The following is a 24,657-nucleotide window of genomic DNA, read 5'->3' as shown; positions in this document are numbered from 1 at the left end:
TTCCTGGAGAAAATGAGAAAAACCACAAAAACCTCAGTTACGATATATGATCTCTGGGCTGAGATTTGGACCCTCAGCACCTCAAAGCAAAGCAATGTAATACAATGTAATAGTTAGAGCCATTTATATGATTTCATAATTAACCCAAAAAAATTCAGAAATAATTCAAGAAGGAAGTTGCAAAGTATGGATGGAAAAAGGTGAAAAGACAAGTAAAAGGCAGGAAGTAAAATATGGACAAAAAAACAGAATAAATGGTGTATGTAGGTAAGGGGTGGGCCATAGAAACCGGCCCCAGCACTGCGACCTTCAATGATCTATTGTGCTCCCCCCCTTTTTTTATTGCTAGTGGGGTGGGACTACGTCCCTTGTACTGCGGCCACTTCTGGCCTACTGTACCAGCCCCAGATGATAGGTGAGGGTGACTGCGGAGCAATTGGTAGAATGAAGATTGGCAGGGGAAACCGAAGTACTCGGAGAAAACCTGCCCCAGCGCCACTTTGTCCACCACAAATCCCACTTGACCAGACTTGGGATCGAACCCAGGTTGCCTTGGTGGGAAGTCAGCGACTAACCGCTTGAGCTATGGCACAGCCTGTGCTTCCCCTTGGATTAGCCCTTTATTAATCATACACTTTTAATAAAGTGTAGGACCCTGCTTATGGGGGCATCATAAAAGTCACTTGGTTCCATGAAAAACTGACCCAAGTGACAAAATCTTAAATAAGCTATGGCCTCACAATCACACAGTATGTGTGTGGCTGAGTCGTTTTCTTGTAGGCACCTTCCACAAGTTGGGTTATCTGTCAGTCTCAACTTGAAAAGGTGTCCTTTCAGGTGGCAGTGTCTGGTAAGTAACCCTACCACCCATCTTAGTTGATCTCTGTTTAATCTCAACAGATCCTTCGTTCTTCTGACAGAGGATCCTGCTATAAAACCCTTTGCCTGTCTGAGTTCGATTATGGATTCCCAGTATTTTTATGGTTTCTATCAGTCCAGTCCCTGAACGCTTTTTTGGCAACCCAAAGTGAGATGCCGCAAGCTGGTTCAGGTCCTATGAGCGGCTGTTCAGATCCTGTTCTTGCCAGTTGATCTGCGGTTTCATTCCCAGCAATACTCTCCTACTGAGATGCCACAAGCTGGTTCAGGTCCTATGAGTGGCTATTCAGATCCTGTTCTTGCCAGTTGATATGTGTTTTCATACCCTACAATACCCTCATAGCCTGGCACCCATATCAGCTGAACTCTGTTATGTTTGGCCAGTTGTATGAGGGACTGGTGGCAGTACCAGACCAATTTTGAAGTTATATGGTGTGTACCAAGTGCTTTAATCGCAGCTTGACTGTCTGATAGGATATAGATGTTCCCATTTCTATAGTTCCTATCTAAATTCTCAACTGTGCATGCCTTAATGTCATAGACCTCTGCCTGGAAACTAAATGGTGTAACTTACCCTAATAATCACACAATGTGCTGGCAGGTTCACACCCCATGCCAAGGTTGAAGTACAGACCAATACTTTGATTAAGCCATCACCAAAATACTTTTCCACCAATGATCTGAAGAACAAAACAAAATACATGCATGTATGTATGTATGTGACGGCCTCTGTGGTCTAGTGGTCAGAGTTCCTGCCTATGGATCCAGAGGCCTGGGTTATTCCCAACGTTACCAGATTTTCTGAGAAATAGTGGGTCTGGAACGGGGTCCATTCAGCCTCGTGAGGATAACTGACGAGCTACTTGAATGACGAAGTTGTGGTTCTGGTATAGAATGCCAAAATTAACAGCCATGGGGATTCATAGCGCTGACCATGCGAAACCCTCTATCCACTAAAGTTGGCACTAACTTCAAGGACAAGTGGCAGTTAGACTAGAACTCATTTTGGTCTAAATTGCTTCCCTGGGGTCTTCCTATGATCCTACCTTGGGGCAGTACACACATGGTAAGAGAATCACCAAAACCACTGTATGGAACAATATACAGAATGTAAAAATATCTTATATTTATATGCAAATTAGAGACAAACATCAGTTAGCATGAGAAAACATGGTCATCTTCGTATTCTTTAAAAGAACTTGAAGGAGCATTACCTATCACTGCGCAACATTCCTGCGTGATGTATAGAGAAACCACACGGAAACAACTCTGCAAGCTGTTTATTACGTGACCGGCTCAATGCCTTCTTTGCCTGTCCAACAGCTCCATTTTCATCTGGTTCAAAAATCTTCAGTTGGTTGCACTGCACAGCATTCTCTTTCAGTACCATTGCTGTCCTTACCGTAGCATTACGGGCATGTACAAAAACCATTACCTGCAAAACCATTCCACATCACTACAGTGATCAACTCTATTCATGTAAAAATGACAATTTAAACCACAGTTCAACAGAAGACAATTATAACATATACTCCTACTGTCTAGGCAAATGGTTCATTGACCCAAAGGTTTATTATGAATATTTTTCAACAGCATAGGTACTAAAGCGTCACACAGTAGGCAGACTGTGGAAGATTATTTAGAAAATAAACATTCCTGACTCATACTGTGTTGTCTGATTTTAACCAAGTACAAAATTGGATAGCCAGTGCACAAATCAAGACATTTTTGCCTTGATTTGACCTTGAAAATTCAAGATTCACATTCCTCCTTCACAGTCAAAAAGTCTGAAAATACTAAAAACAGAATTAGCAGCTACGGATTTAAGCAATCAAATTAAAGGCCTATCACTAACACAAAGATTAATTTAAAACAAAAAAATATGGTTTACAAACCTGGTGTCCTTTCCGCACCATGTCCACAACTTTTTCGTAACATATATCGTCCATATCACTCATCTGCTGCAGTGGTTTAATTGCTTTTACACCCACAAACGTTGTGCTAAGAGGAACTGGACGGAAACGTGAGTCAAAGTAGAAGAGACCAATGTACGGATTCACTCGCAAAAATCTTGCAATATCTAGATAATTTGGTAAAGTGGCTGAAAGACCCACAATACGAATCATGTTCTGTGATGACTCAACCTGTTTAAAGGAGAAAAACAGTAAAACAAATAAGATCTAAGAGTTTGTGACAACAGTACATTAGTACCATTGGGCTCAACTCAGTAGGTTTTACCTGAAGTTGGAGACCCCTGACAAAAAAGATGAATCAAGGTTTCATTATAATTTTACTGTTTTCTGCAAAGGCCTACCACTGAACAAGGGCAGCTTTCTTCTATGGGAAAGATAGCTGTCTCACTGATTAATGAGCAGTAGCATGATCAGCAAACTCTACAGTCCACAGTTCATTACAGGTTCCAGCTTTAAACAGAATTCACTAGATATCGGCATTTAGGTTATCCATTATTTTCAGTTATCTTGGATTCTTCTCCTTTCCTGCCTACAAGAGTTTTCTGCAAATACAAGTATACCATAAAGTATACTCACCTGTCTCAAAGTTCTTGCAACAAGTGCTTCCACAACTGGACCTCTGTCTCCATGTAATAAATGCACTTCATCAATGATGAGCAATTTGACCAGATTTGTCAATGCAACATCTCCTGTAAATCACATTGGTTGCTAAAATTAAAGATCACATCTCATCTCCTTCCCTAAGGTAATGTACAATTAGTGCTTCAATAATTAACACCATGGTATGTAATTATGTTATATACTTGGTTCTGTGGACCAACCACCCTTATTTTCCATAATCTCTGCCACATAGAAATAAACTTGCCTCTTCAGGATTTGGCATTTCCTATGTTATTTGTCAACTGCTACCCTGATGTTAATCACAAAATCTATAAATGTCATGGATACCAGCGTATTCAGTGGGCGTGAACTGTTAATTCGTTTTGCTGAAACATGCATGAAGACAACATGACTCTGACCTTATCTTAATGCAATATCATGACTATCATTCAATGAGGGGTAAAAAACAACTGGCAATAAAAAGTGTTTATACAGCTGAAACCATTACTAGCACTGACGTCTATCAAATTTCAAAGGAGCTAACTGAAACCATGACCTGTGTTGCCATCTATCAAATTTCACAGCAGCAGGCATCATGCTGTTTGCACATCTTAAATCACCAGTACCTCCCCAATGGTTCAAAATAGGAATAATGCTGTTTTGACATTTTAAGTGACATTCCCTCCTGAATCAGCTCTCAAACTATAGCAGACTGGTTCTGACTACTCAGTCTTCCCTCACATATGTTTGGTAACAGAAACTATTTAATGATTGCACAGTGCTTAACACACCTAAAGTGGCTTTTTTCTTTGACAGAACAGCTGCAAAACACTTATGTATTGTAACGTGAATGGTGCAACGGGAAGTAGGGGTCATGTGAACTCTGCGGTCTCGAGAGTGATGTCACATACCCCCACTCCTTCCACAAGTATGCAATGACCGGTAAACCCCCCCCCCCCCCACGGTGACGTGGCAGAGAAACGGCTGCGCCAGGCAACCATTGCCGCGGTGACGTAACAAGGAATACAGCCATAACCAACTCCCTACAGCGTTGCTAGCAACACCTGTAAACACAGTGTCAGGCAACAGGGGTACCTATCATGTAACTGATAACTTGATAACAGAAGTGTCAAATTCTTCTGCCTGAATCTGGCCTCACAAAGGAACCTCACTGTTTTTACAGAGCATCTTACCTGTTCCTTTCCTTGTGATTACATCCCACTTCTCAGGAGTAGTGACAAGCATCTGTGTCTGCATTATTTCTGATTTTGTCAGCTGCATGTCTCCTGTTAGTTCCTTCACAGATATCCCAAGACAATTCAACTTCTTGCTGAAGTTCTGTGTCATTTCAGCTGCCAGAGCTTTCATGGGTGCCACATATACTATTTTGAACTGATCCTTCTTGATAACACCTTGGTCAATGAATTGCCTGATCTGGTGCACCACTGTGAGCAAGGCTATGTTGGTTTTTCCTGCCCCTGTTGGTGCACATATCAGTAAATTTTCATTGGTGTGGTATGCTGTATCAAACACAACAGACTGAATTCGGTTCAGTGTCTTCACACCTTGGAACGCCATCTGGCCGACCTGTAAACAAAATACTGTGCACATTTGAATCAAGTCGTAAATCACTAACAGTGCTACTGGTAGAGGGTTTTACTCAAATGCCAGACATTCAGGTGATCCATCCCCCACTAAGCAAATCTTCTGGGAAATAACAATGTCCAGTCCACTGAGAGTCAACTAACGCTGTGGAGAAACATGTTGCCTCCGCCATTAGCTCTGCCAGCTACCTGCCGGTATCTTGCTTGGCTTATTCTTTGATCATGAAGATGGAAGTGATATGTTCCTCCAAAACACAACCTCACTTTGAACACACTGCATGGCATTATATCCCAGAAGATAAACTCTCCATACTTTGCATTTCTTATATAATGTTTTTCATTTGTTTCTTTTTTACTTTTAAATGTTTCATTAGCAATTCTTGATCTAATTCTATCCTGTATTGTAATGATCAGATCTGAATATATATTTCTCAGCCAACACTGCCATTTTAAACAAGAAAACCACAACAAATTTACTATATAAAGGAAATGTCCGTCAATGCACTTCATATTTTAATCTTGGTCTCCATGGCTCCAACGAATGTTCACCAATACAATTTTCTAAGCCATTCTGTCACTCTTTCTAATACAAAGAATGATTATATTACATGATTAACTAGTCTAACTGTAGTTAACTACTCTAACTGATAGTGTCAGGGCAGCTCAGTTGTAATGATGGGCTGGATGGCTGAGAAAACTGACGTTTATTCTCAGCAGGAACGAAAGATTCTCTCTTCTATGGTGTCCAGACAAATCCTTAGGTCTATCCAGCTTCCTATCTTATGGATACTTAAGACTTTTCATTTGGGTAAAGCAGCTAGGGAATGCAACCACCCATTAACCTCCACCCAATGCTGTAATCAAGAATATGTGGATCTACATCCCCAGTCTCCATGCGCCTTCATGGTATGATGCTTAACTGATTAAAAACAGGGACCTTACTTTAGCCGTTAGAAAATATTCTTCTCACCTCATCCAATGAAGAAATTGGTACCAAATTATTTCCTACAGAGACTGGTGCTGGTTCTGATACTGGAATATTAATTTCCTCATATTGCTTGGTATTAGTCCTCTTGACATCAGCAGACATCATCATTTTAACACCAGCTATGAATCCTGTGGGAGAATCAAATCCAAACTCAAAATTCCATCAAATGCAAGCAAATTAGTATCACCTTTCCACAATCAGATACAAGACTTCACTATCTTTAACAAAAGACTGAGTGACAAAAATAAATACACACGTCCAAATACGTACATGACAAGATAACAGTGATTTCAAAATACAAATCTGTATACACCTATAACAGTACGACAAAACCGAGTATTTCTTAATCTCACATTTGTTTACATATTCAATAAAGTACCAGTCTCTATAACAGTATTTCATCCATTGGAAACAGACTGAGAATCTGGTGACATGTACACATCATGTAACAAAACCCTACTCCAGCACAGGTTATGTAATGCTTTGCTAAATCACTGCTTGACTGACTAGCTCCATCACAGAAGTACCCATACCTGCCTAAAAATGCTAAGGTTGCTTGATGGTGAATACAGCTGAATAGAAAAACCCACCACACAATCCTCAAATGACCTTCAAACAAAACCAGAAATATTTAAAGTGAAAGCTTATCCTTCCTTTGAACTTCAGTGTGTCACACTTAACATTATCTACTGACAAAAATCCAGTGCTGACATATAACCAGCCAATCTCTTTGGCTGTATCAGTTGCAAATCAAGTATCCAGGCAGATCTAGTCAGTATATGGGAAACAAAGGGTTAACAACAGGCATGGAGCTAGCTGTAGGGAAAGAGAGACAACAATTCTGGGAGTTCAATCAGTAATATGGAAACACAAGTGATAACATAAGATATTCTTTCAGTCTACCACAATCTTCCATTAATCACAGTGGATATGATGATGAAAAATATTGACAGTATAACAAACCTGAAGTCTGCTGTGCTTGTTTCTGGGAATCATACACATGGGGATAGTTCTCCTGCAACTGTGCTGCCCTCGCCCGGTTTCGGAGTATTGGAGCATTCATAGCAGCCTTTAATGTTGCTTGCCTAAAAAATTTGTTTCAATCATACAATTAGACTCTAAATGAAATTTGCTTTCTCACTGTAAGGGAAGATGAAACTGTGAGGGTGTTTCAGAATAAAGCACTGTGGAGACTACTTGATCCTAACAAATAAGTAGGACCATGAATAACGTCAACAAGAAGTTAAACTCTCTTGGAATATCTGTCAAGGAACCAACAGGGAATACGCAACACAAAATCAGAAATGCTACAAACACAAATGATTGTCATTATATGAAAAAATTACACCAGCTGAAACTTCATCCATTGTATTCTCCATCTAAAATTACTGGAATGATAAATGAAGGAGGAAGATGTGGGCATGAACTAAAGTACATGGGTGACATGGAAAACATTAGATATTAGTCAGAGGCCTAGGCACAGATGGGAGGATCTTAGAGAAACAGTGTATGAGAATGCAGGATGCATTCAACTGGCTCAGGATGATGTTCAATGACACACATGGCAATGAAAATTCAGGCAGGGAATTTCCTTATCATCTCTAAAACTAACAGCTTTTCAAGAAATCCCCTGCACCTTGGACACAGATGGTTAGTGTGTGTGTTCACACTTCTTTAGAAAGAGATGTTACTTCAACAATATTTTTAGCTCTTGGTTGATTCTGACAAAATTTCTCACACCATTGCTGTCTTCCTGTTTCAGACAAGCTGTCTTATAGAAGTATGTGTTCCATACACAGACTTGCATATTTTTTTTTCACATACCACAAGAAATGCCTGCACTTATGAATGTCTGTAGATGCAGTTATATTCATATTTGTATTGGAAACAAATACTTACGACTTCTTCTACAATATTAGCTTAGGCCTATAAAGTTATATTCATATTTGTGTTGCAAACAAATACTTATGACTTCTTCTACAATATTAGCTTAGGCCTATAAAGTTATATTCATATTTGTGTTGCAAACAAATACTTATGACTTCTTCTACAATATTAGCTTAGGCCTACAAAGGTTCTACAGAATGCACATAAATTCTATTCTTTTCTAGACTTTCAACCAATCATTCCTAATTTTGGTAACCTTTAATTTCTGTAATGGATATTGTGTTACCAGATTAAGTATGAGAACATACAAGATGTGTCACATATAAAAAACACAATGCTAATAATAATAAATTTATGATCTGAAGTGTATGTTAATAATTTTAAAGCCTGCTTGACGACTTTTATGTCAGAATTGTTTAAAGTATGCAGGTGAAAGGAAGAGAACCAAGAGGCAAAGAACAACAGTCTGTTCTTCATTGAACATTTCCTAGGTACTAACAGTTGATGAAAAACTAAAGGCTTCCTTGGGACATAAATGAATCAACATATTTCTAACTGAAAAGAATGAGTTTCGGGTTGATGCCAGGATTATATTCACTGCGAATTAAATTCACTACATGCCTTCCACATATTGCAATGTAGCAATTGTACCAAACAAGATACAAAGTAATATCATATGCTATAGCAAGATGATAAAAATGCCGTAAGACTTGCAAAGTTAATATTAATTCACTGTTAACAGCATTAGTGCCATTCAGATCTTATTCCAGTATGGGCAATTTCTGATAATATTGTGACATGTAAAGACATTCCCGCATCAGACACTCTGAACAAGAACAGGATGTCCATTGTCAGGCAATGAAACAGTAAACACACCTCCTTAACAACAGAGGCTGTGTTTTCCATGGGGTCCATGCAAAGTGGCTGGTGTGTAAGGCTGACAACCTTACCACCATCTTTGAGCCAATTGTCTAGATCAGGCATGTCCAATGCGTTGATCGCAATCGACCAGTCAATCACAGGACGATTTTTTGTTGATCTCATAGGCCTATAAGGAAATTATACATGAAAAGCATGTAAATTCACTCGTAATATAATATGATTATATTCAGCTTTTGAAGGGAAAATACATATTAGTCATGCCTATTGTGCATGGAGGAGCCGTTCGGCAGGAAAAGTGATGGCAACGTTCTTCTGGGACTGGCAGGGGGGTTATCCATGTAGGCTTTCTGACAGATGCCAGAACAGTCAATGCAGCTTATTACTCAGACCTCCTGGCAACAGACGTGAAGGAAAAGATCCGATCCAAGTGGAAGACAGCTGGAAAGCGGGTAGCCTTCCTTCAAGACAATGCATGCCCCCATACAGCCAAAACAACAATGGAAGCCCTCCGGAAACTGAAATGGAACTCTCTGACACATTGGCCATACAGTCCCGATTTGGCCCCAGCTAATTTCTACCTGTTCAGAAGGCTCAAATCAGGCTTGCAAGGCATGCAGTTTGTGGAAAACGACGCCGTCATCCACGCTGTTCAGGATTGGATACGCCACCAACCACAAGTCTTTTTTAAAAAGGGCATCAGGATGCTTCCAGAATGTTGGAAATAATGTGTTGACTCCGGAGGGGAGTACGTTGAAGACTGACATGTGCAAGTAAGTGTTTGGCAATTATGGCTTAAAAAAAAAAATCAGTCCCAGTCACATCTGAACCACCTTGTAATTAATGATTACAGCTCAGAAGCAGATCATGGAAGGACATGGATTAAGGACACATTATAATTTAGCAAGATAAAATTGGACAACATTTAAACATAGATGCCCTAAGTAGTAAACATTAACTGAACTTAGGAGCAAATCACACCCAACCATGATCCAATGCCAAATGTCGAAATATTATAAACAACATAAGTGAAGACGGTTACATCATATTCACAACATTTTGGATCAAGATAATAGCCATAAGATGAAATACAGTCACAGACAATAAAAAGTCCAACATGACCAACAGAGTAAATCTACATCTAATTTATTTAAACTAAGGATGGGAATTAAACACTACAAATATCCAGAACATGCTATTTCCACAAGTTTAATTTTAACATTTTAATATTATTTTAACTTTTCAATATAGTGTTTAGTATTTTAAGATTTTTAATAAGTTTTAAATACTTGTTTAATACATTTTAAACCAGTCTAGGTTCAGTACAGAAACACAACCACTTAATCTGTGCATATAAAGGTGATTAGTAAAAGTAAGAGAGGCATGCCATATTTTAAATTATTCATAACACAAAGATAAACACATTATACGATCCATATAGGAGGCGTAATTCACTAATACAAGGCTTGTTATGTATTACCTGATGATGGCTCCATCAGCCGAAACACACAGTGATACTATACGACCAATAAAGACAAGCATGCACAATAGAATGTGAGTTATTTGGTGCTTGTTGTGTTTGACAAGAAAAATGAATACTCATATATACCACTAACATACAACAGGATGCTTTCCTTAAAAATTAGAAAAGAAACAAAATAAATATAGTTGACAAATTAATAAATAATCAAGTAAAATGGTATGGGCACATTTTAAAAAGGAATGGAGAATCCCAAAAGTTTCAAACATGAGACTGAAAGGAAAATTTCGAAGATCTACATCAATATAAGATAGGAACAACAGGTTTGTAAAGACGTCATGCAAATAAAAGAAAGAATGTGGGAAGAAACTGAGGAGCGGCAGCAGATAGAGAAAAACAGACTGATGGAGAGGCTTGGTTGTAAGATAAATGCAGAATGTGGTGGGAAGATAAATAGAAGGAAAACCCCCATGTTTCTGGTGGACAGCTAATGGGATAATTAGAACCCTCACTAGTATCCAAACATGACATTTACAGCAAGCATACGTACTCCACAACATTAGCATGTATTGTGATCCATATGCAAAACACTATGTAGGGTCCATACTTAACCCAGTATCAAATTAAACACTCAAATAAAATAATTTACCTTTTTGCTCTTAGTTCAATAGGATTAAATTCAGGTTCCTCAGCATCCTCTTCATCATTACGATTCACAAATTTGTTAACTTTTTTCTCTTCTTTGCGAACTTGTTTCAACAGCAACTTTTCTTGCTCTGATTGCACAACAACTTGACATCCATAATTTGGTCTTCTTTGGTCAGGAGCTAATGATTCACAACATTCCAGATTCAGTTAACAGGCATATAAATTGTGCTTGTTATATAACCATGATGCAAGGTGTACTAGTGAAATTAAATCCAGGATTGCCATGGCAAAAGCTGCATTTAGCAAGAAGAAGAATCTTTTTACCAGCAAATTGGACTTAAATTTGAGAAAGAAACTAGTGAAATGCTACATTTGGGGCATTTCAACCATATTTGGATATTAAAAGTAACCCCCCCCTTATTTAATAAACTAATAAACTCCCACACACTCATGGTTGTGCTATACTTGGTTTCCAACAACATGATCAATGCTCCAGAAAGACAACTTAAATATATCAGACACCTCAAAAAATTCAGAGCCTAACAATATGCCCCAGACAAATATTTTCATGTTTTCCACTGGCCTCTGTTACTCCCCTATCAGAAGTGGGTGCGAGTATTTCTGGAAGCCTAGGCATGACTCAAAGGCCTCACTGTGTCTAGGAACAAAACAGCTACAGATTAATCTTACCTGACTTTGATGAAACACATTTCTTCTCCTCTGAAAAAGAGGCATTATGTACAATGTCTTTTCTGTGTTCTAGAAGTGACTGAATCAACTCAAATCTGTCAAAGCCCAATAGGTCAAACAGCTGTAAAAGGTAAAAACAGGGTTAATTTTGTCAGGAAGTGAATGTAATCAAGTTCCATGACATAAAATAACATCCTTGTATATTCAGATGTTTCAGAACCTCTTAAATGTAATTTCTAAAAATTGCCAAATTCAGAATCTGTACACTGGCACATTCGGGGGGGTGGGGTAAGCGTGCATGCGCGTGAGCATGGGCAGTAGTTTAGTTTGCTGGAAAGTAAACTAAAAGAAAAGCAGAGACCTTATTCATTACTTACTTACTTACTTACTTACTTACTTACTTACTCATGGATCTGAGCCCTACTGGAGGAGCCGCCAATTCTGCAGCTACTCAAGAATTTTCCAATATTTTATGGAACCCAAAGGTCTATTACCATGTTCACAAGAGCCCTCTACTGGTCCCTATTCTGAGCCAGATCAATCCAATCAATACCCTCCCATCCTATCTCTCTAAGATCCATTTTAATATTGTCCAACCACCTACACCTTGGTCTTCCCAGTAGTCTCTTCCTTCTGGCTTTCCCACCAATATCCTTCATTCATATCTACAATAATATGGCTGCATTTTCTTACCTCATTTTGAAGCTCATCATCTGAACGACCCGACTTCAGCATAACAATTATGGTCTCTACATATTCATCAGCTGACAGACCTGTTGAATTATTTGCTTGGTAATACTTCTGCACTTCACTTTCCAACCATGATTTCCCAAACTGTAACATATTATAAACAGCAATATATTTTCAGAACAAGTAAAATTCACTGGTAAGCTCTGATATAGTATATCCCTGGAATCGATGGGCTCAAGGAAAATATTTTGATATACTGAGACGCAGACAGCACAATGCTCAGTAAACACACCCACCCCCCCAATCCAACGGTGATGTAACAGCATCGGAGCAACTACCACTGCTATAGTAACAGGCCAGTCAACACTCCATTCCTCTCCCCAGCGGTGACGTAACAGGGGACATCACGGTTACTATGCAACAATAAACAACTCTCGGCAGTGTTCCTCAGTAATGCCTGTAAACATGACGTTACGCAACAGTGGTAGCTATCATGTAACTGTGTTCTGTGTTGTCAGTGTGGAAGCTACATAACGAGGAATATTCGTTAGTGAGAGGGAGTAACCAGTCAGTTACAGTCTAGCATTTGCCGGAGTAAGTACTCGATTTACGAGTCAAGTTGTATCGAGTGAATGGCAGTGACTCCAGCAGGAGAAGTAAGTGTGACACTGTAGATGGCAGTAACTGGGAAATTGTGAATTGTGTAAGTGTAAGAGCGAATGTGCAATAGAGTGCTAGATCCAGAACGGCATGAAGTTATTTGTCGCGTTACATACCCAACACGTGACAATATAATACAGGTTAAATATTTTACAGCCAGACAAAGGAAAACAGAAACAATTATAAGATTCAAAGACAAAGAAAAAAGTATGAAGGGTCTCTGTCCTCTGGACTATGAGCAGTGTAATTCATTGACATGTTGAAGAAAGTACAGCTTCCACTCTTGCATGCTTCTCTTTGCTCCTGTTGGTTTGCTTAGGGCTCCTGTGGCTTATTCTTGAACCCCAAAGATGCAAGCAGTATACTCCAACAAAACACTGATAAACTTCTACCAGACAACATGGCATTATTTCCAAGGAGATAGTATCTACACTCCACAGTTATTGCTGTAAAATCTTCGGATTTCACAATAGACAATAGCCGAAACATGTAGCTAAGGTAATGGTGATCTCGACCGTCACGTTGTGTTGTGATGGATTCTAATAAAGGTTTTTTCTGTGAGATAAATTACAATAACAGAGCACACACTGTCATCATAGCAAAATATTCTGAATGAAAATGTAATTATCCCCCTCTCCAAGCACGCGAACGCGCGCGAGTGCACACGCACACACACCATTTGTAGTTCCTTACTCCATACTCCTAATATGTACAGCAGCCATGGTGGTGATGTACATTAGTTCCTGGATATGACTTTAATCCTCATTCTCAATCTCTTATTTTTAACTAACAAGATGGAGAAGGTCTCATGGTTATGGTTTGTTTAATGACAGTCAATGTCTCAGAGTATATAGTGTCTAATTGTTGGATAACTATTGAACAACAGAAAGTGGAACCAAGAAAAGACATGAATAAAACACTATATTCATATTGAGTTTCATGAAAATCAGCCAATTTCTGCCTACAATATTGATGTGTGTAGTTTCGGCAGTGGATAGGCAATTACATGAAAATTGATGTATGTCCATGCTGGATGTGATCGAAGGTAATACAAAGCCATTTTCTTAAATTGAGCAAAAACCAGTAAAATATAGATTAATATTTACCAACCCCATTCCTTTTAATGTGATTTTTCTTAATATCTTCTTTGCTTGTTATTAATGCTGCAATATCGTCATACTTCATTGAGAAGTCCTTCAATATTTTGCTACCTCTAGCCACACCAAGATCCACAAGAGAGCTTGTACTAGGATAAGAAGGTTCGGACTGCTGGAAGGTAAATTCAACATTCTCACCAAATTGTTTCTGTGGTCCATTTGGTGATTGCTTTCCATTTTTCACATACTCAATGCACTCATCAGACAAATGTGATGCAATGTGGGACACACACTAGAAAAGACAAAAACACTGTTTATGTTACCACTGACATAAAAAAATCCAGCATCAGTATGCAAAAAACAATCAAATCTTCTGAAAAATAAAATACATCCCATGAAACATTATATGCTGAATTTGCTAGAAACAGACCCCAAACACTTGCATTTAAACACATGTCAAAGGAACAAATATTTGTATATAGGTAAAGAACTTCGCTTAGTGGGGGGTGGAGTAAAACTGGGTCAACTCGGTACGGCGGCCACTTATTGGCCTATTGTAGCCTGCCCCAGGTGATTATGATGATGGAGAATTTGGTGGAATGAAGATTGGCAGGGGAAACTGAAATACTCGGAGAAAACCCACCCCCACTTGACCAGACCCGGGATCGAACCCGAGCCGCCGCGGTGGGAAGCCAGCGACTAACCGCTTGAGCTATGGCACGGCCTTTGATAAAGAACTTAGAAGACAGCTGTGATACTGGAACAGGTATGACCCCATGCCAAGAAAAGGAGGGGGAGGGGGGGCAGGGGCAAGGGAAAGATCAGGTGGAGGGGAGAATGGTTACAAGTAGAAGAAGGATAAAAAGGTGGCAATATACTTACACATTTCTCCCATTTGGATAGATTTCTGTTTGATATAATTTACACTTCTACAAAGAGATACATTGTGCAATGCATGTATGACCTACACCAAAAGCCAGCAATTGTGACAACTAGACATTACTAAACAATGTATTATTGTCCTTATCTTTTTGTCTTTCTTCCCCTTTTCTTTTTATCTCTTTCTCTTCAGTGCAGTCTTCCATTAAGTATTCTAAGTACAATCCACTGACAGCTGAGATTATTTCTCCAACATGTGACAGGAACAGATATTGAAACAGAATTACATGATGAAATATTCAAGCACATAATTTTCTATTAAATTATTCTGTTTCTGAAGTAAATGCTGTCCATTTCTCAAAGATAATTCAAAACTGCATGAAACCTGACATTATAATGGCAGTGAATGTCATGACAGCAGACTTCTGGGACAGTTCAATCAACTGGATCACAAGGAATCAAATGACACATCATCACAGCCATACTTTTTTTATGTCTTTTATCATTTAACACTTTCAAATTAAGAAATTCTGAAACATTGATAGATTTCCACCGAGTTTAGATCCCACCACAAAGGGAATTGTATAAAAATATAACATATGTTACGTTTACATAAATAATCATAACCAATACTTTCACTGAATGTCAATATGTAGTGTTTACGTCCATGTTTTATAATGAGGTGGTTCAAGCCTCAGCTGGGGCACCATTTATCCTGTCTGGGCTTTCCATCAGTCCAGCTATGCAAGTGTTAGGATTGTACATTAAAATCACTCATATGCTAACTACACCACTTTTCATTTCGTTTTACATGGTAAAACAGCAATGACCAGTCTTAAAGTTACATTACCGATAATTCTGGAAGTTTAATTCTCTTTACCTGCTGCACTTTGCATGCAAAGTTTGATGAGACTGAACCAAACATCTGTTTAAGCATCAACAGATGCTTTTGTGAAACAAGAGTCTCGCACAGAAAAAGTCTCAGCAAAAACACAGCTGCCTCATCTATGGTCTCTTTATTCTGTTCACCACCTACAGGCACACATTGCACACATCAGAACCTGCTCAAAGAAAAACTGACAACCACACCAGAAAATATAATGGATTACATCACTCAGTTAACCCTTTGTGTATTATAAGCTGACCCATGGGCATAACAACAAGATTGGAAAGGGTGTACTCCACCATGTTGTACACAAAATTAGCAGTGAGGTTTAATAAAGCTTACTTAAAAATGTGAATAATAATATGCAAATCAGTGAAAGTTCCCACATCAGATTTCAACAAAATTTATGGAGGGATTATAGCATATATGTCCTTATGCAAATTAGCTTTTGCTATGAATCAATACTGCTAAAAATCCAAAACTGCCTGACAACTATGGGTGGAAATCTCCCATATTGAATTTCAATAAAATTTGGTATGTTTTATGGGGTATACATAAAAGTCAATTTATGGTGCTATGTAAACTAGGTTTTATTACGGATCACTATGGCTGAAAACTTTCCCCTTTCCATAGAAAAATGTATAGTCTCTCCTGCTGGTGTGATGCCACCTCCATCCCATCTGACCTGTACTCCCGCTAAATCTAACTTATATTTTAAGATTTCTTCTGCCACTGCCCTGAGCAAACCTGCCCTATACAAACTTCGTACATTCCAAGTGCCAAATCTCATATCCATTTTCATTAGCTTAGGTCATTTATCCAAAGAATCCGTCCAGGTCCGAGGCTTTGTGTTCATTTTCGTAACATAATGATTTCTTACAGTGAGGAGTTTTAGCCACATGCCCAACCCCAAAGCTGGAGGGCTACCCCTTGTCGGTTGTCCGCAACTGCTTATTCAATATATTTGCAGCTTCCCTCCAAAACTGGAGGGTGTCTCCTCCATCTGCTACCTGAGAACGCGCCAGGGACCCACCTAACATACCAAATACAACTATTTTCCTCAGATTTAAAATAGATCTGATCCAACACTGGGCTGAAATGTGTTTCTTAATATCAGACAGAGTTCACAGCAGGACTTTTGTGCAAGTAAATACCAAATGCCAGATCTGATTTCAATTGCTATTTTTTTATTTAAAAACTGCTAGGCCCAGCCTGGAGCATGATTTCCTAATGTCAGACTAGCTCTAAACCTGAAAGGGTTAATGTTTTTTAAAAATTAGTGCAATAGTTCATCCTTACCAGTCAAGTCATTTGCCAGCGTCCGAAGGTATTTCAAATGTTTTGCGTTATCTCCTTCTAATCCTACATCTTTTTCTACAAGATGTTGTATATCTGTCCAGGTGAGACCCCTATAATAAGAGAAAATGATATATTAGAACACGTCACATATTATAAAGCTTCCCTGTTTTTATGATATGTTGGAACACACCAAAAACTTTACTCTCCCATCTGCTAGAAAAACATCTTGAGATGTCAAGAGCTTTAATAATGATCACAGGTTTCAGCACACCATGATAGCTCTAAGCACTGGAAGCTTATGACAGCTGCCATGATTGTACATAACTTCCTCAGACTCTTAAAATAAAAAATGACAGAAAACTGAATACCCATACACACGCTGTTCGGTCAGCAAAGATGACATCTAGTACTAGGTGTACAGGGCAATTCTTCATTTACATAATTTCTGTAATAAAATATGACACTGAACATAGTTTGAAATGATGTAAAAAGTTTCATTGAAATTATAATGCAAGCAAAAGGGCTTTTTGACCAGCATACAGCAATGATTCAATGAACTCAACAGACAGTGAACTGCTGTTTTCAGTTCCCTCTTACAATTCTAAAGAATACTCATGAAAATAATCCCTTGCCCCACTCTGGTTTATGTAACTAAACAGACCCATGTTTCTGGTTCCACAATGTAGATAAAGCAAGCACAGAAATGATCAGGCTTTGGGGGCCACCAACAATTTGGAGTAGCGGTTTCCCATGCCAAAGAAGTATTGTGACATGCCACCAGGAAGGACGGATGATAAGATGTCAACAGCTAGCAATTCCTAGGCAGCAATGCCCAGGAAATCGTTGCCCTGGGAGATAAAAGTCTAACAGTGGGGTTTCCACCATTACAAAGAGGCTAGCAATATCTAAACAGCGGGAATAATGTATTCCCATGGCAACAAAAGATTCATTTGCATAGCAGCAGGCGAGACTAAACCCTTTGACAAGGTATTCCCTATTCAGCCAGAGTGCAGGATATAACAGCTCGTATCTGGCAAGAGACCAGTCAGTTTAGCTTCAATGAGAGCTAAGGACAGTTGAGCTCTGAGCAGAGCAGAAGACACTTCACCGAGATTTGTGGTGCAAGAGCGTATGCCATTGAAGAGGAAACGTCCGAATACAGTGTAAGTGCGAATAATTGTATTTGTGAGTGTAAAGAGTGATCGCCCAAATCTGAGACCCACGTAAATTTTCTTGTCATGTTACCTACGAAACACACAACAGTATCAATGTTAACTGGTGACTTTTGTCCAAGGTTGGCACCTTTTAATACTCTCTCAGAATAGCAGATATTACCTGACATAATGAAACACTTTTGGCAGAGCACATTATATGTTGATGATGACATGGTCTGGGATGGAATGGAAAAAGAGGGGGGGGATGAACTATTTATAGTTTATTTAATTTGATAAACGAAACATTATCATGGAAACTTCATACTGACCAATTAGTAACTGAAATGAGTTCAGCTTGTTATGCTATTAGGACAGCAAAAGGTTTTATGTCACAAAAAACTCTTAAGATGATTTATTTCTCCTATTGTGCATTCTATTATGGAATACGGTATAATTTTCTGGGGCAATACGCCTAACAGTATCAATGTTGTTAGGACACAAAAGTGGATAATTAGAGTTATTATGAATGCAAAAACCAGAGACTCCTGTAGGGATCTATTTAAAAAATTAAATATACTGCCAATGTATTCACAATATATATACTCGATAATACTGTTTGCCGTAAAAAATAAAGATCTGTACAAATTGAATCATGAGATTCATAGCTTCAGTACTAGACATAATACAAACTTGAACCTTCCTACATCAAATTTGACAGTTTTTCATGAAGGACCCTACTACTCTGGTATCAGAGCTCATAATCATCTTCCATCCCATATAAAAAGACTGAGTAGTGAAATGAAACTATTCAAACCAATGCTAAAATGGTTTCTTCTTTCCAATTCGTTTTATTCCTTGGATGAATATTTTAATTGTAAAGTAAACTAAACACCTGGGTTATACTCCCTACTAAGTAAACTTTCTTACGATACTTATAATATGCTCATAAATATTCATCACATATTAGTCAGTTAGTTATTGAAGAGGGTGGGTTTCCCCATGCACTTAGACCAGTATTGGTCCATTGTGCTTCCTTCTATGATATTCTACCAGTCTCTATATCCTACCGATATTGGTGCGTACCATCAGTCCCGACCGACCCAGCGAGTTCGGCCTCCATTAGCTTGGCAGTATCTATAATGCTTCCCCCATCTATCAGAGGTGTTAGAGAATACTTGTTGGGCAGGAAACGTCCTTGAATTTGGCTCAGTGACCTCCTTTGGAGATATGAGGTTATTTTATGTGCAGTAAAGCTACGACACGGGACACACGGCTTAAAGTCCCTAGCGGAGGACTTGTTAGTACTATCAATACATTAGTTTTTTAACATTTTAAACATATAGCTGTCATATGAGGTACACAAGTTGTTCCATCTATGTCATGGGTATTAAGTGTGCAGGCATCTATGACCCGTTTGTTGCCTGGGTATTATTTGTAAGTAATAATTGGTGTAATGTCCTAATAAATAATCTGCTTTTAGATATGAGACCAATGTTTGATATACTGTATTGTGGAGATGAATCAATCATGTATTTACNAGATATTAGACCAATGTTTGAGATACTGTATTGTGGAGATGAATCAATCATGTATTTATATTTGTATCTTGTTAAAGTGATGCGACTTGTCTGGTTTTGTCTGTGACTAATTCCACATCTACTGGTCATTATTGTACCACTAAGGATCAACGGAATGTTTAAATAAATTGAATTGAATGATTCAGCCTATATACTTGAACGATGAACTGGAAAGAATGCAGAAGTATGTGGCCCTTATGTAATTTAAGATACTATCTTGATATTTTCCCAAATGGCCTGAGGAATGCCATAAAAACATCTGCCAAGACAGTTGAAGTCCCAGCCAAGATTCAAACGAAGCACCTCCCAAAAACAAGTCAGAAGCATTACTGCCTGAGCCGATCTGCTCAATGAGAAGAGAAGGTGACAAAATAGAGTGGGTAAGCTGGCTTTATCTTCTGTAACTTTACCATATTTCATATACAGAGTTGTAAATTAAGTTAGTAAATATGAGGATTCTCAAGTGCAAGCCCAGTACATTTGAATTCAGTTAATTTCTTGATGTGATTCTACAAATACGTTGAATTTTAATATCTCCTATGAAAAAGTTAAAAAAAAAGCATCTATACAAACAATTATGTAACTTAGTACTAATACGGTTACAATGAAGGTTTCATTGTAAAACTATCATAGTTAAAATAGTTTATGGATAATAAATTCAATTAGTAACTCACTCTTTTAACTGATTTGCCTTCCATTGTCGGTATGACTCTATATTATCTTCATGTAACTTTGAATCATTTGGCCGAGCTAAACCAGAAAATGCTCGAAAGGAACTAGTGAGGCGAGGAAGTTTGTATTGCATATCTGTAGCTGCAGCAGACCATCTGAAAGATGACGTACAAATGCAAATGGAAGTACATAAACACAAAGATACCAATAGGCAGATCACATAAACCCAACATATTAGCAATAACAATTTCTAATACTATGGTAAACATGATCTCAAAGGTCTGTGTCACTGAAACACTGGTGCCAAATCCTCTTAACTATTCTGACAATGTATTTTCAGCTTCTTTTAACGAAATATTTTCTACAGTTAACTGATTCATACAAAGCAAATGATATCACATTTAAACTTCAGTCTTACAAAATCTGTAAAAAAGTTAAAAATGACTCATCAAAACAAAATATTTCTCACAGTAGCACCACATATTTCTTAATTCATCATGCAGGACTTAATCCAGTAAAAGTTGTATATTTATATAGATAGCTAGTGGTGTTCCAAAATAACGAATTCGCAATAACCAATTTATTGTAGATGGAATGGTATCCACTGACATTATGTTCCTACAGTTTCATGAACATCAGCCCATTACTGTCTACATTATTGCTGCCCAGAACTGAAACTGTGGACAGGTTTTTCGATTCTCACTAAATGGGTGGAAAATAAAATAACGATCTTCACCATAAAAAATTAATGTGCTACAATACAGTCATACTTTCTTTTTGACACAAATTAGGTGCTTATTTTTAAACGATTTTTATACAAAATATCAGCCGCCCAAACTTTACGTAATGCAAGCTTCTTTAAGTAGTGATAAAGCAAGAGTCTGACAATTTTGAAATTTACCGTCACTGTCACATGGTATACCAGACTTCATAATGAAAATCTGTAACATGATTAAAAGAGTACAACACTGTCTACATAACATGCCGCACGACCTACTTACAGTTTTTTTTAACCATACGAAGGTCAGAAAACTGCCAAGTATTGAATGTCCACCAAACTGCTCTTCGCCTGCAATCAGTGTGGTTCAACTGTCTTAGGAGCAGGGAAAAACAAAGGATCTCCTGCCATCTCTACGTAGAAGGACCGAACTAGATAGTCAGAACCAATCACCATTCAGTCTGTTGCGGTCTGTTGTGACCGGTTGTGACCATCTTCAGAAAACGAAAACAGGGGCACTCGATATCGTTGTTGGTTGAGGCACTATGCTACAAGCTGGAAGGTTGCGGGTTCAAGTCACGATGCGTTCACAGGATTTTTTTTTCAATTGACCTAATTCTTCTAGGCGCACTATAGTCCTGGGGTAAACTGAGCCTCTAACAGAAATGAGTACCAGGAATTAATTAAATAATTTTCCTGGGGAGTAGAGCGCTGCCGGTGCGTAAGGCTGACAACCTTACCGCCATCTTTGAGCCGAATGTCTAGATGGTCTAGATACTGTTGGACCTTCACGTCGCACAACCATATGGGCCTAAACTGCCTGTTACAGGGATACCTTTACTTTTTTTAACATGATTACATGGATACGTACGCAAGAATAGTCAAAATTGCTTTGTTATTCTCCATTGTTATAAATCGTTAGCGAGCAACGAGCAATGCAAACGTAGCAACTTAGAAGATTTAGTTTTATTTGTGAAGACGTAGCAAATTTTAAAGGTTTAGTTTTATAAGTATTAGTAGTTACGAGTTATAAGCCTCAGGTAAATTCAATAATCAAGCCAAACCCCACGTATTGCAGTAACAAATTATAATATCGTAAGTTTGTTGACCGTTGACACCACTTTCAACCTTCCCAACACAGACTAATAAGTTTCGGTCAGCAGTACCACAAACCCCACAGATGGTAATCTGTGTCATAGAGATTGAAAACAAAAATAATAAAAAAAAAAGTGTCAGACCAGGTTGTAGGTTAGCAAATAAATGTATGTTACACATTGGTGCATACTAAGTAACTGATGATAGGATAAGTTTAAGGTTAAGTTTTGTTTTGATTTGTTTTTTGGTAGTTACAATAAAATTGTCGAAGTGGAAGACTGATACGACTGAAAGTAGGTCCCGACGGAGATCTACTATCGTAATGGCTACATCCTCCAAGAGGTCATGGAAGCTTCGTGAGTAACATACATTGCTTATTGTTTTTATCGTGATGTAAAATAAGTCCCAAAATGTTTTGTAGTATAGTTGTTACGTTGTGGCACATATATGAAGTGAACTAAATAGCAAATTTTTTACTGTAGCTACAATATTAACCCTGTGATGCCTGTTTTCAGAACATTTTGTGGCCCATGGTTCCAATGTGAATTGTTTGGCGCTTGGTCACAAATCAGGCCGTGTATTAGTAACAGGCGGTGATGACAAGAAAGTTAACCTTTGGGCGGTTGGGAAACATAACTGCATCATGGTTTGTTACTTTCCATAGCTTTCTTATAGTATTGTCAATCTCACAGATTAATTATTTGTCTTGTTTTATTTATTTACTTTGAAAATGCCAGTACTTTTCTTGACCAGCAGATCGTAAATAATACCAGTGTCAAGACTTCAGCAGATTTGATATTCGTTTAGGTTACACTGAGGAAGATCTGCATTGTTGGATTTTAGTTAAATTATATTTTAATATAGTTACATCATTGGGATATATAAAATTATGGTACTGAATTGAAGTAAAGTAATATTTCAGTTTTGGACATATTTTTATATATTTCTGTCAGACCATACATTATGTTAGGTTTATGTGTGTTATGATAAGCACACATTAAGTACGAAGTGTGTTTCCATGAGGTGGATGCTCTGTAGATTCTTACTGAGCTGGTTTATAGCCATGGTTACCAGATTGTAAAGTCATTCCTTGGCTTTTTAATTTGTGTAGTAACTGCTGTAATTAGACTTACCTTTTGTAAACAAACAGACATGAGGTAGTGTAGTTGGTTGAGGCACTGTGTTACAAGCCGGAAGGTCATTGGATTTTTTTTTCAATTTACCTAATCCTTCCAACCACACTGGCCCTGGGGTTGACTCAGCCTCTAACAGAAATGAGTACCAGGAATATTCTTGGGGGAGGGGCAGCTGACACATAGGGCTGACAACCTTGCCGCCATCTATGAGTCAATTGTCTAGAATATGTGGGAACCTCAACATCTCACAACACTATGGGCCTCCATGGCCTGTTACAGGGATACCTTTACTTTACTTTTTGTAAACAAACATTCTAGATTGCCTCAAAGTTATGCAGGAGCAGTATCTTGTGCGAATTTGAGGTTTTCTCTAGTGGTGACTATGAAGATTGCAGGGTGAAATTCTAGCTTGTGGAGGAAGTAGGTTAACAAGTTTCTGCCCTTCCCTACTGACATCAAATGTTCATATTTAAAACATAACCTCAAGTTTTCATTATTTATGAACAAAGGAAAGCCTAACATTTACAAAGGAAGGGTGAACACTGGTCAGTGTAACCTGAGTTATTCAGTTACTGTATCCTTGGACGTGATGCTGTCCCAGAGTCACATCTTCATAATCACTGCTGCAAGAACCTAAAATCTTGTATCGTAAACCTCACTTTGGAGGCTACTCTTTGCAACATCCACTTTTCTGCGAAGAAGATGGAGGCTAAACACTTATCCAAAATTGAGGTAGCTTTCTACCAGACTAAATGGCATCACATTCCAGAAGAAAGCAATCTTCAACCTGTCTTATTTGAAAATAAGTAAATTATTCATGTGTATGGTATACAGAATCCATTATCTTTGCTCAGATGTAATGTTCAAAATGTCTGTAAATCTTACTAGCTAGTTTAGAGAGATTTTCCTTGGTTGGTTGTTGGTTGCTCATTGCTGGGTGATGTCATATGGATACTGTAAATAATTCATGAGTTGTAAGATATACGATGTGTGACCAAAATGTGGTACTAGTGATGTATATGGGTTTAACTTTGAGGAATGACGCAGTATTCTGTAATTGCAAATGCTCAGGAGGATATTTGGATGTACAAGGTGGTTCAAATATGACTGGGACTGATTTGTATGTAAACAAGCCACACTGCACAGCAGCCGTGTGACCTTGAGAG

At 38.3% G+C, this 24,657-nt stretch overlaps 2 protein-coding genes across 8 annotated transcripts in view; one reads left to right on the top strand and one right to left on the bottom strand.

The window, feature by feature from the left end:
• The window catches only part of LOC111864936 (activating signal cointegrator 1 complex subunit 3), a 134,303-nt gene that overhangs the window by 43,340 nt on the left and 66,306 nt on the right, over positions 1-24,657 (bottom strand). The window contains exons 1-15 of one of the 5 annotated variants that reach the window (XM_023852567.2): positions 22,132-22,250; positions 20,545-20,697; positions 17,140-17,249; positions 15,835-15,986; positions 14,089-14,367; positions 12,322-12,462; positions 11,629-11,749; positions 10,940-11,117; positions 7,008-7,129; positions 6,027-6,172; positions 4,646-5,039; positions 3,429-3,541; positions 2,775-3,023; positions 2,094-2,314; positions 1,454-1,559 (exon numbers count right to left, since the gene is read on the bottom strand). In XM_023852567.2, the coding sequence (XP_023708335.1) occupies positions 1,454-1,559; positions 2,094-2,314; positions 2,775-3,023; positions 3,429-3,541; positions 4,646-5,039; positions 6,027-6,172; positions 7,008-7,129; positions 10,940-11,117; positions 11,629-11,749; positions 12,322-12,462; positions 14,089-14,367; positions 15,835-15,986; positions 17,140-17,249; positions 20,545-20,697; positions 22,132-22,166 (2,520 nt within the window). In that variant the 5' untranslated portion in view covers positions 22,167-22,250. Of the gene's footprint in view, positions 1-1,453; positions 1,560-2,093; positions 2,315-2,774; positions 3,024-3,428; positions 3,542-4,645; positions 5,040-6,026; positions 6,173-7,007; positions 7,130-10,939; positions 11,118-11,628; positions 11,750-12,321; positions 12,463-14,084; positions 14,368-15,834; positions 15,987-17,139; positions 17,250-20,544; positions 20,698-21,443; positions 21,519-21,543; positions 21,618-22,131; positions 22,251-24,657 lie in introns of those variants that run through there. The other 4 variants (XM_023852568.1, XM_023852570.1, XM_023852569.2 and 1 more) reach the window with 4 other exon arrangements.
• Positions 22,220-24,657, top strand: part of LOC111864937 (katanin p80 WD40 repeat-containing subunit B1) — a 48,492-nt gene continuing 46,054 nt past the window's right edge. The window contains exons 1-3 of one of the 3 annotated variants that reach the window (XM_023852572.2): positions 22,220-22,300; positions 22,607-22,711; positions 22,871-23,001. In XM_023852572.2, coding sequence (XP_023708340.1) covers positions 22,678-22,711; positions 22,871-23,001 — 165 coding nt within the window. In that variant the 5' untranslated portion in view covers positions 22,220-22,300; positions 22,607-22,677. Of the gene's footprint in view, positions 22,301-22,429; positions 22,712-22,870; positions 23,002-24,657 lie in introns of those variants that run through there. The other 2 variants (XM_023852573.2, XM_023852574.2) reach the window with 2 other exon arrangements.

This window comes from Cryptotermes secundus, unplaced genomic scaffold (assembly GCF_002891405.2).
Source record: "Cryptotermes secundus unplaced genomic scaffold, Csec_1.0 scaffold62, whole genome shotgun sequence".
In the NCBI taxonomy this organism is placed as follows: domain Eukaryota; kingdom Metazoa; phylum Arthropoda; class Insecta; order Blattodea; family Kalotermitidae; genus Cryptotermes; species Cryptotermes secundus.
This window is presented reverse-complemented; position numbering and strand designations above follow the sequence as displayed.